This window comes from Sinocyclocheilus rhinocerous, unplaced genomic scaffold (genome assembly GCF_001515625.1).
Source record: "Sinocyclocheilus rhinocerous isolate Xijiao unplaced genomic scaffold, SAMN03320098_v1.1 scaffold1160, whole genome shotgun sequence".
NCBI lineage: Eukaryota > Metazoa > Chordata > Actinopteri > Cypriniformes > Cyprinidae > Sinocyclocheilus > Sinocyclocheilus rhinocerous.
Window position 1 is genome coordinate 77096 of NW_015635060.1, and position 12915 is coordinate 90010.

Consider the following 12915-nt stretch of genomic DNA (forward strand, 5'->3'; position numbering starts at 1 on the left):
TGTCAGTGTGAATTGGACTTTACTCCTTTTGTGTTTTTGTGTTGGACAGAGCCCATGTGGCATGTTCCTGCTTCATCACGAGGTGTGTCAGTGGGCTCAGCTCCGAGAAGACAGACTCGACAGGACGTTGCAGGGAAGGACTCTCCAAACCGCCACTCTAAGGTAAAAAGTCATCATCAGGGCAACCAGGAAGTTGTTTCATTTGGCCCTTGTGTACTGATCACTCTTCCTCCTGCTCTCTCTCAGGGTGAGGCACACTATTCCAGTCACTCCAGCAGTAACACGCTCTCCAGCAATGCTTCCAGCAGTCACAGCGACGAGCGCTGGTTTGACAGCGTGGGAGGTGTGGTTTCCGGTGCCCTGAGTGACCCCTCAGACCCCGACCCTGACCATATGGGCAAGGGAGGCTCCAGTGACAGTGGCATCGATGCATCTCTCTACACGCCAAGTCCCAACACTAAAGGAGCCAAACCTAGCCGCAGCCTTGCAGGAACCCCCCATAAACCTTTGCATGGTTCTGCTACCTACAGCGGCTTGCAGGAGCTGTCCGGAGCAGGAGGGAGGGCGGGAGGAGAGGATCGTCACAGGGAGTCTTCACCCGTCATTGCATTTGCAAATCAAAGCAAGAACTATCGCACCCGCACATTCCCCCCTCCTGGATCAGCCAACGTCGACAACTTCAAACCAAGGTATTGTTTTTATTCTGAAATGTATACACTACTGTTCAAAAGTTTGGGGTCAGTAAGTTTTTTTTTTTTTCTTAAGAAATTAATACTTTTATTTAGCGACAATGCATTAAATCAATCAAGAGTAACAGTAAATGCATTTATAATGTAACAAAATATTCCTATTTGAAATAAATACTGTTCTTTTGAACTTTCTATTAATCAAAGAATTTAAAAAAATGTATTATAGTTTACACATAAAACAGTTTTAGCACTGATATTAATAAGAAATATTTCTTGAGCACCAATTTAGCATATTAGAATGATTTCTGAAGGATCATGTGACACTGATGACTGGAGTAATGATGCAGAAAATTCAGCTTTATCTTCACAGGAAAAAATTAACAGTTAAAAAAACAGTTCTTTGAACTGTAATAATATTTCACAATTTAACTGGTTTTACTGTATTTTTTTGACCAAATGAATGCAGCCTTGGTGAACATTAGAGACTTTTAAAAACATCTTTCTGATCCCAAACTTTTGAATGTGTACCTCGATTAACATAGCAAAGCACAATACACATAAGGGATCATTAAAAAGTTTAACGAAAAGAAATGTTGCCGTGCAAACTAACTGGAAATAAATTAGCTATATCACACGAGTAGCAGTGCGATATGGCTGTATATCAGCACGGCTGTGATTTGGCCGTAGGTAATCACAGCGTGCTGATGTACAGCCATATCGCACAGCTATGAGTGTGATACTGTGTGATTAGTAGTAAATCTCCAGCACGTGCTTTCAGATGGAGCGGCATTTACTACACAGAGCCGTAGTTCACTGACAAGCTACGCAAAATCGCGTTCAAAATCAGCAATGAATCGCCTGCGATTTTGTGTAGCTTGTCAGTGATCTACGGCTCCCAGTCACTCCAGCAGTAACACGCTCTCCAGCAATGCTTCCAGCAGTCACAGCGACGAGCGCTGGTTTGACAGCGTGGGAGGTGTGGTTTCCGGTGCCCTGAGTGACCCCTCAGACCCCGACCCTGACCATATGGGCAAGGGAGGCTCCAGTGACAGTGGCATCGATGCATCTCTCTACACGCCAAGTCCCAACACTAAAGGAGCCAAACCTAGCCGCAGCCTTGCAGGAACCCCCCATAAACCTTTGCATGGTTCTGCTACCTACAGCGGCTTGCAGGAGCTGTCCGGAGCAGGAGGGAGGGCGGGAGGAGAGGATCGTCACAGGGAGTCTTCACCCGTCATTGCATTTGCAAATCAAAGCAAGAACTATCGCACCCGCACATTCCCCCCTCCTGGATCAGCCAACGTCGACAACTTCAAACCAAGGTATTGTTTTTATTCTGAAATGTATACACTACTGTTCAAAAGTTTGGGGTCAGTAAGTTTTTTTTTTTTTCTTAAGAAATTAATACTTTTATTTAGCGACAATGCATTAAATCAATCAAGAGTAACAGTAAATGCATTTATAATGTAACAAAATATTCCTATTTGAAATAAATACTGTTCTTTTGAACTTTCTATTAATCAAAGAATTTAAAAAAATGTATTATAGTTTACACATAAAACAGTTTTAGCACTGATATTAATAAGAAATATTTCTTGAGCACCAATTTAGCATATTAGAATGATTTCTGAAGGATCATGTGACACTGATGACTGGAGTAATGATGCAGAAAATTCAGCTTTATCTTCACAGGAAAAAATTAACAGTTAAAAAAACAGTTCTTTGAACTGTAATAATATTTCACAATTTAACTGGTTTTACTGTATTTTTTTGACCAAATGAATGCAGCCTTGGTGAACATTAGAGACTTTTAAAAACATCTTTCTGATCCCAAACTTTTGAATGTGTACCTCGATTAACATAGCAAAGCACAATACACATAAGGGATCATTAAAAAGTTTAACGAAAAGAAATGTTGCCGTGCAAACTAACTGGAAATAAATTAGCTATATCACACGAGTAGCAGTGCGATATGGCTGTATATCAGCACGGCTGTGATTTGGCCGTAGGTAATCACAGCGTGCTGATGTACAGCCATATCGCACAGCTATGAGTGTGATACTGTGTGATTAGTAGTAAATCTCCAGCACGTGCTTTCAGATGGAGCGGCATTTACTACACAGAGCCGTAGTTCACTGACAAGCTACGCAAAATCGCGTTCAAAATCAGCAATGAATCGCCTGCGATTTTGTGTAGCTTGTCAGTGATCTACGGCTCTGTGTAGTAAATGCCGCTCCATCTGAAAGTACGTGCTGGAGATTTACTACTAATCACCAGAAGCGGCTTTACTGACGAGATTCGCATGAAAATCGCATTCGATTTTTTGCCCAGCCCTAATAAAAACGAATAATATTTAATGTCTAAGAGACATCAGAGCCAGCAGCAAATTCCCAAAAAACTGGCCGAGGTAAGGCTGCTCTCGGCGGATTCATGAGCGCTGAATGGCCGCTGACACCCTGGAGCTCACATTTCCAAAAACATCGAAACAAATTTAAAGTAGACGTTATCTTTATTAACAAACTTCATATTTGAAGTATTAATAACTACATTCTCGCCTAAAAAAATATATATTTCGTGACACAAAACCATATTTATATAATTTAAATAGATTTGGCCGTTTGCCATGACGCTCGCTGTGAGAAATGCTGCAAGTGGAGTTCTGTTATCACTAGAATATCACACGGCTAGAAAAGCCTCTCAGCCAATCCGATTCGAGGACCAGAAAGAACTGTTGTATAAAATGAGTTAAAGGTGAAGTACTACAGTAAAAACGTTTGAATGCTAATGTATCTTGATAGACATAGTGGAGCACAACACACATATGGGATAATTCAGGTGTGACTGAAAAACATATGTGCACAAACGGCAGTGATGGGCAATAATAGATTATGCCTGCAGTTATAGCGTTATAAATGTGATTTTCAGTGTTAATAATCCTGACCTACCAACATATGAATTGTATGTATTTTTGTTTCTGGGATTTAGGTCCTGCTATACCCCTCAAGGGTACAAGACCCCTGCTGTGGCTGATAAACCCCGGCCTTTCAGATCTTCAACTGTCACACCCACGTCAGGCTCCGCCCAGCTGTCAAGCTCTGCCCAGCTGTCAAGCTCCGCCCCCAAGTCCTTTAGTAAAACTAAGAGTACATGGCAACAGGAGGAGAACAGCACAGCAACCAGCACCACCTCCACTGACAGCAACAGCAACAGCTGCAAGTATGTGTGTTTGTGAAGTGTAGATTTCATGTTTATGAGAAGGCTGATGGATTATGAAATAGATGCACGACATATTTAAATCTTGGTCCTGATTATTATTGTGTGTGCTTTCAGGCAGCTGGATATGAACAGTAAGAATGTGTTCGGACAGCCCCGGTTACGTGCCTCTCTGAGGGACCTGCGCTCACCACGCAGATCTCACAAGAGCACCATTGAGGACGACTTGAAAAAGCTCATCATCATGGACAACCCTACAGAGACACCATCACGGGATGGGGTAAACAAACACTAGAAAGAGACAAAAAATACAACAAGACAATCAATCAAACTCATTTGTTCAATGTGTGTTTGTGCTTCTCTACAGTCTCCTCATCGGACCCTGCAACGTACTTTCTCAGATGAGAGTCTGTGCAGTGGACGGAGAGATTCTAGTTATGCAAGCACGCCTCTTTTTGAAGGACAAGTGCCGCCCAGTGACCTTCTCTTCACCTGCACGCTGCCTACTCGACGCCACGGACACAACACCAATCATGGAACCCTCATGCCTAGTAAGAAAGGTAGGTGTCATTTGCTGGTCATAGTCAGCTGGTATGTTTTTACTCTTTGGGGTAAACTGTCAATTTTTTGTTTTTTTCCAGTACCATTGTCTGCATCAGAATTATCTCTGACTGAGGTGAGGGATAAGGTTCCACCTCTCAGAAGACTGGACCCTGGACTCATGCCCCTTCCTGACACTGCCTGTGGTCTAGAGTGGTCCAGCCTCGTCAATGCGGCCAAAGCATATGAAGGTATCAGGCTGTGTTGTCGGACACGTCTGATTCTGAAGTCAGACTAAGATACTTTAAGTTATGGAAGCCCATTTTATGTTTTGGTTAATCATAATTATTACATAAAAAGTACATTAAAAAAAATGTGTAAAAGTAGTTGATTATTACCTTTTTTTCCATCATCGTGACTTATTTCATAATTAGGACCTTTTTATTTCTTAATTTCGACATATTTTATTGGACTTTTCCGGCTTTAATGCAAATTTTCTTAATGAAGTACGCTCACTCAGGGACTTGTTTAGTAGGATTTGACCTAAAAAGATTTTAGATTTTTTTATCATATGTTAATTTTAAAAATCTTATCGTATAGTTTTATTTACTGTATTTGTGTTTATTTTGTGAGATGGCAATAAAATAATGAACTACTACTACTTATGTCTTTATGACTATATCTCATAATTTTGACATTTTATATCATAATTCAGACTTTTTATCTCAATGTCAACTTTTAATCTGATTTCGACATTTTATGTAATTATTTATTTTTCTCATTTCGACTTTATCTCATAATTTGGTCTTTTTATCTCATAATTTCGACATTTTAAATCTCATCTCATAATTGCAACTTTTTGTCTCATAATTATCAACTTTTTGGTCCTAATTATGATTTACCAAAGTATGATTTTTTCTTATGTGGCAGAAATGGCCTTCCATATAAAGATGATGTCATTTTCAATGTACTTTCTCTTAACCCAACTTAGTATGCACTGACTGCAAGTAAGCCACTGAAGAGTGTAAACACTGTGACTCTTTATGGTTTACAGACTTTACCATTAAGTTTGTTTTGTTCGTGCAACAATCCCATGCAGTATAAAAAAGACTTAAAAGAGAAAATCATTGTAATCTAAATGACTGAATCTGTGTTGGGTTTTTTATTTACAGTGCAAAGAGCTGTTTCTTTATTTTCATTGTCTGAGTCTCACGCGGGCGGCAATGAGTTGAGACCCGTCATCAGCCCGGTGCATTTCCACACGCCACAGACTCCCCGCACCACTCCTACTTTCAGCAGGTAAGACAGACAAACATACACCTGTACTGTATATACTTGCTCTTCCTCTGAGTTCTCTGCAGTGTAGGGTTTAACAGTAGTTAGGGCACAATGTTGGCTCTGCAAGTCTGCATGAAGTTTGCTTAACCTCAAATCAACTCATTCCTTCAATAATGGATTAAGTATTTAAATATTTGGAATAAGAATTTATATGCAAGTATACTGGTATTAACTTGTTTTTAATTTGTGTGTTGCAGTGAAGAGGTTCCCAATGACCTGTCTGGCCGTCTATATCATCTGGAAGTCATGCTGAAACAGCTGAACAATGATCTGGAAAAAGTGAGTTACATTGAAGGAACCTGACCAGTGCAGGACAGGTTCACTAGGGACGGGTATTTTGAGTAATTTTGTTGCTGAGTATTCAAGCACATAAAGTAGTCAGTTGCTTGAAAATGTTAATTCAAGTTGAAATGAAGTTATTTAAAGTTGAAGTATGACACATTTGTCAAATTTATATTTTATTCAAGAACCGATCTGATAGTGTTAACTTTCCACCATATCATGAAGCATATCAATAGAGCGCTGCAGGGATGATGTGTTTTTATTCATCACGCTGGTTCCCTCAACAAAAAGCCAATAGCATTTTTCCATTGGCTTTTGGGTTGCAGAAAATAAACAATGACAAACAAAGGTTTATGATTCCTTCACAAATGAACACAACTTTAAACATTTTTGAAGCTTTAATACAATCAGCAGATGTAAAAAGCCAAAGTTAAGCTATAAACATAAACCTACACCATGGTCACATGACTTCAACGCCACCGCCATTGAGCTTCTGACAACTGTTTTAGTCTTTATTTAAAGTCTGCGCATTATTTGTGCAGTTCACCCTGGCCAATAAAATGTACAGTTCTCTTTAGAAATTCAAAGTGAAAGAAAATAAAAGTGAAACTGTTGATTTTATAGTAACTTGGCCATTTTTGGTGACATCCTCGTAATTATGTTTCTCTCTTCCTCTCCTCTGTTCCTTCCTGTCCCATCCTCTCAGGAGAAACAGGACAAGTCCACGTTATTAGCAGAGATGGCTAATCTGAGGCAGAACAACCAGCGTCTGCAGGAGGAATCGCACTCAGCCAGTGAACAGCTCCGCAAGTTCAGCAAACTCTTATCCTCTACCATGCCCGAGAGGAAATGACTGTCCCTTTCATTTGAGAGGAGATGAGATTTGCCTAATATGGCACGTTCAGTGCCAACAGCTAATTTACTTCACAGTCTCTTATTGTCCAGTACATCCACTGTCCCGCTCGCCCTCATCTAGATCCTCACCACACTCCAAAACTGTGAGCTTTACGAAAGTGTGACGGAAGGAAACCGAAATCTGCCTGATGACTTGAGACTTCAAATCTTTAACTTAAAGCCGGTACAGAAGTACAAATGTCTATTTTTAAACAAGCAAACAAACACACGATTCCTACCTTGAAACGAGCGAGCTCCTCATCTGATCGAACTACTTTCGGAACTATTTTCTCAGTGTAGATTTATTTTTGTACTCGACGAGTCGACACTAAGCTTGAGCCAGTAAAACTGCGAGACGCTAAACATCAGAGAGGCCTATTTACTGCACAGTCAGCTCAACAGCCAAAAAAAAGCAACAGAAAATCGACACCTGAGCCACGTGAGAGACCCTACCTTTCCCAAAACGTTGAGAGAAATCACGGTACTGTAATTGTGAGGAAAAAGGAACGACTCGCAGATAACATGTCACTGTAAATTATAATTCTACATCGCACAATCTCATGTGCAGGTACATTGTGTTCATATTTATAGTTCAAACCATCCTCATCTCAGCTGATTTATCATCCAACAGACTTCCTGTAGTGACTGAAACTCTGCAATAATGGCTCTGTAGATCTTCACTTCTCCAGAGATGGAGAACCGCCGCCGCTTTCTGACCAGGGATAGCAAGCACTACTAAAACTGTGATGTTACACCCAAGTCTTTGATCGTTTCCTCTGTGCATGGACATCGCTCAGTCTTTAAGTGACAGCGTCATGTGACAGGAAATGCCACTTGCTCTCTTATGTATGGTTTTGGCATAGCACTGTGTGTAAACTTGGATTTCGACACTGTATATGTATAGGTATATGCAAAGCCGACACTAAGAAACCCTAGTTAGCTGTGTTCCATACAGACTCTATTTTTCTATTTGTATTTAGTTCAGGTTTATCAGGTGAAACGACTGTTGGCAATAGATAGCTGTTTTCAACTTCTAGACAGATCATGGTGTTTACATACTAAGACGATCCACGCTGTACTCGGTTATGCGCTCTAACTGGAATAACAATCAGGCTGGATCGAATATGGTTTATCATGTACCCCATGTTACTCTGTACATGTCTGCCTTAAAGTGGTCAGCTGTGACCAGTGATGTGTTGTAATTTAGCACTCATATCAGCTCTCTCCATCCCTTTAACCTGATGCGACTGGAAAAAAGATCTCCTCCTCTCTCAGGACCCGTAAGCTGCCCTCTCGATGACCTGATCTATTCGTCTCTGACCTATTTATCCACGTCAAAACAAAAGCACTGCAACAGTCGGTTGACTTTATACTAGTCATCATAGCTAATATAAGTGAAAATAGAATGTGTCTGCTTTACTCAGACACACAAAAACAACTATATACATGCTTATGACAGTAAATAGCATTGTAAAACGCAAAGGTTTTTCTTTATTTATGGGCTGAGAGATACAAAGACCTTTAGTAGTGTGACTGTACATACAGTGATTTGATAACTGCTGATATCTAACATGTTACATGTTCTCCCCACTTGGGGAATAGTCCAACCAAAAATGAAAATTCTTTCATTTACTCACCCTCATGTTGTTCCAAACCTATTGGACTTTATTCCTTCTATGGAACATGAAAGACGTTATTCTGAAGAACTGAACAGTTTTGGTTCCCATTGACTTCCATTGTGTTTGTTCAAGATCCACAGATGAAAGCAAGTCATACAGGTTTGGAACAACATGAGAATGAGATTTTGGGTGGACTATACCTTTAAATAAAAGTCTATATACAGACTTGCGAAATCAAATGATCAGAATGATAAGCTCATTTGCCCCACTGTTTTAGATCCATTTTTACAGTTTTATCAGATTCTCATCGCATTGCTGTGACTACAAGAACTTGACCCACTGTGTGTTTTTCTGTCAATGAAGTGGGGGGTCTTTCAGACTCACTCAGTTCTGGGTTACTGGGTGTCATATCTACACCATGGATTGTCTTATGATTTCTGTTTGTTTGATAGTTGGGTGGAGGTGTTTTTATTAAGTTCTTTTTTATTTTTAAAAGGTAAATAGGAGTAATATACTTGTGAGAACATCTATGTGCATCTGTGTTGCGCATTCTTAAATCATGGCAAATTATATAGTCCAGCTGTAATTGAAGGTTTATTTTTATGTGTAATATTTTGACTATTTATTTTGATTCTTTTCTTCTTGTTTTGTTTTTTTTTAATACAGAATGTCAAATTCAAGGTGAAAATTACAAGATTTGGTAACATTATTGGAGGGTACTGAGTTTGTCCTTTATATTTTGTTTGATTCACGATCTTTTGTACAAAGCTGATTTTACGCTTTTATTTCTTTTCTTTTTTTAAAGAACCTTTATTGTAATTCATCTTTCTGTCTCTGTTTCCGTTAGCTTCATGCATGAAACAGTGGCTCTAATGCCTCGATTAACTATTGATAACTGATTAATCATTCAGTTTCTTTTGGGGATGTTGTATCAATGAGTGTACATTTAAGATGTGTAAATTATGTTTTCATTATTTTATAAAAAAAAAATATATTAAAATATTTCATAATGATAACATTCTTGAGCATTATTTTATTTGACTGATATTTTATGCTACACTGGAAGAGCAAAGATGTACAAATGCCGGCTCGTTAGTACACTTTATGTTGTTAAAGTCTGTATCCTTGACAGGTTCACTTTATGAGGAATACAAGTCTAAAAAGTTCATTTATTGAAACAAAGCTTGCAAAAAAGGGCTAGTTTACTCTAAAATGAAAATTCTGTCACCTTCAAGTTGTTCCAAACCTGTATGGGTTTCTCTCTTCTGATGAGCACAAAAGAAGATATTTTGAAGAACGTGGGTAACCAAACAGTTGCTGGACCCCATTGACTCTCAGTATTTTATTTCCATACTAAGAAATTCACTGGGGACCAGCAACTGACTGATTTCGTAAATGATGACAGGATTTTCACTTTTGGGTGAAATATTCCTTTCACACCTAAAACCATAGCAATGGCACCAATTCTATATAAATTATGCTCATTAGTTGTGTAACTGTTTTTTTTTTTTCTTTTTTCTGTGTACCCTGTTTAATTCTTGCGCTGCTGCAGGAAACATTGCGAAATGCAGTTTGAATTTGTCTCGAAAACCAGATGAATAGTTTTATGGACGTAAACACACTGTGGTGGTGTTTGGGGGAAAAGTTAGGCCATCTTCATTGAGAACTCTTTGTCTCACTGATGCAAACGTGTTATTGTGGTGTTCTTAACTGGCGAAACTTGTCAGTTTTGACCCATTCGATCATTTAACGTTTATGTTAAGTTATAACTGAAATGAGTTTGATGTTAATTGTTGAACGCTTTGACATAAACGGATGGAACGCTTCCATGCCGAGCCTCTGCTGCCCCACAGAGAACAACAGCGCCTCCCACCGGAAGGTTGTGGGGTTGACTGTTATTACTTGCTCCCTCTGCTGGTCATAAATGCGTATAGCACGATAAATAGAAGGCATCCCTAATTTAAGGTAGGAAAATCATTCAAAATTTAGAAACAATTATTTCAAAATATATATGCTTTACATGTTGGTGTATTGATGACAATATTAATAATTAAATATATATAATGCATATGTAAACATACATAAAAATGTAATTATTTCCCATAAATGATTATCTTTATTCATTTATGAATGAATGAATGAGAGACAAATTCATTGTTGTGCATGTATATGAAGCTTTTAATGCTAGGATCATTACCAGGGTTGCCAGGTCCGCGTAACAAAACCAGATCAACTGGTACTCAAAACTAGCCCAGTGCATTTCGGGAGAAAATGGCTATCAAAATTGCATTCTAGGGGGTCGGCCTTCCGAGGGATCCCGCCTCGGTCAACATCATGTTCCGGACTAAAAAAAAAGCAGTATAAAGGTATGGCAACTCTGATTATTACATAGACTTTTTTCATTTTTGTTTAAACACTGTGATCTAAACAAACATGAATTAACAATATATAAATATATTGTTCTTTATTGTCCTAATGCTACTGAACTAACATTTATTATAAAGTCTTATCTTAATTGTAATATCTAGTATATTTGTGATCCTGGACCACAAAACCAGTCATAAGTAGCACGTATATTTGTATATTTGTAGCAATAGCCAACAATTGTATGGGTCAAAATTATTGATTTTATGCCAAAAATCATTAGGATATTAAGTAAAGATCATGTTCCATGAAGATATTTTGTAAATTTCCTACCATAAATATATCAAAACTTAATTTTTGATTAGTAATATGCATTGCTAAAAACTTCGGCCACGTTTGTTCGGTCGATTTGTGCTACCCTGTCAGATTTTGCTACGTCCCATTAAAACAGCAGGTAGTACAATTCACCAACGAAAAATTGTACCTGTCAAATTATGGTTTAAACCTAAACCTGTCCCATAGCTAATTTTACACAATGATTAAAAAATTTGTCTAAAAAGGGGTTTATTTAATGAAAAATTTGCCTTATTAAACAAACTATTATTGTAAGCTCTTTTTTCCTTCTGGGGCCTGAAATGGAGGAATTTTGGTCAATACTGCTAATTAAACAATATTTTGCTGAATGTGTTTTTGTGCTGGCACCTTGGTTGGTTTAGGACTGTCATGGATAAATAAAGATGACAATAAAATCGCCAGTAGGTGGCAGCAAATCCCCGTTTTAATAAATGATTTACTGAATCATTCAAATCAAACGATTCGTTCAAAACGGCTGATTCAATTAGAAACGAAACAAGTCTTGGTAACTGGTTTACTGTGTCACCGCTCTGACATGACCTCTCTCGAGTCGGGGCCCCCACTGCTGCCTGCCTGGGTGTGGTGGTGGGTGAACGGCTGATTCAATTAGAAACGAAACAAGTGAATGGACCGTTGAATCACTGGCTCACATGATTCGTTCAAAAACAGATTCCTTCAAGGAATGAAACATCGCGTTGCTCTACACTGTTGTATAAAATTATTAGCATATTTATGTGCCGATATTCAGAAAAGTACATTGCTTGTGCAATGAACATAAAAAACATAAAAACTCATACATGGGTATTTTTTTCTTTCACTGTTTGAATTATAAGGGGATTCTAACTGCATTCGAATGGGCTTCATCGCGTAGTGAATGCTTTTAGACTCTCAAGACTTGTTTTTGTTTGTTTTTTTAAAAGTCGGTTACACTCGTCAGCTCTCCTATCGTCTCTCTCAGTCCTTCACAGTCACACATACAGCACAATGACATTATGTCAGGGGAATGTCTTTAAATTCTAATCAAGGAAAAATCATACCTTCTGTTGTCTTCTTTTTAAAGAACTTCAAAAGTTGCGCTTGAACCATTTTGCACGAAAAATGACGAAAACTTGCTTCAGCTTGTGCAGAGCTTGTTACAGTAACTTACCGAGTTCTGATTGGCCAATCGCCGTTATTTAGTTCGTGAATTATCATAAGTAGAGAATTTTAACATTTAATTTGCACAATAAATTTGACATAATACACAACATTATTAATCTAAAGGGGATGGTTTGAGGGTCATACTTTTGGTCATTTTTTCCACCAGGGGGATGCCATCCCCCCTCAATTCGAACCCTTTGCTGTGACATCAGGGTTGCCAGGTTTTCACAACAAAATCCGTCCAATTGCTACTCAAAACTAGCCCAAAACTAGCCCAATGGCATTTCGAGGGGGGTCCCCCGGTAAAAATCACATTCAGAGGTGTAAAATACATGTTTTTTGGCGGGGTTATTGGGGTCGCTTCAACCCGTGGACATCAAAAACAACCCACAGCAACAGTGTTAAAGTAGCCCAATTCCACGGGAAAATCGCGGACTTGACAACACTGTCTGTGTGACATCTTCCTTGATTATTTTTTCAAG

General features: G+C 38.7%; 1 protein-coding gene across 1 annotated transcript in view; it reads left to right on the forward strand.

The window, feature by feature from the left end:
* LOC107746578 (signal-induced proliferation-associated 1-like protein 3) overlaps positions 1-9562 on the forward strand; it is a 62111-nt gene extending 52549 nt beyond the window's left edge. The window contains exons 14-22 of the mRNA XM_016560840.1: positions 50-162; positions 247-689; positions 3675-3905; positions 4020-4182; positions 4270-4462; positions 4544-4693; positions 5615-5741; positions 5978-6059; positions 6769-9562. Of these exons, the coding sequence (XP_016416326.1) occupies positions 50-162; positions 247-689; positions 3675-3905; positions 4020-4182; positions 4270-4462; positions 4544-4693; positions 5615-5741; positions 5978-6059; positions 6769-6915 (1649 nt within the window). The 3' untranslated portion in view covers positions 6916-9562. The remainder of the gene's footprint in view (positions 1-49; positions 163-246; positions 690-3674; positions 3906-4019; positions 4183-4269; positions 4463-4543; positions 4694-5614; positions 5742-5977; positions 6060-6768) is intronic.
* The last annotated feature ends 3353 nt before the right edge of the window (positions 9563-12915 follow it).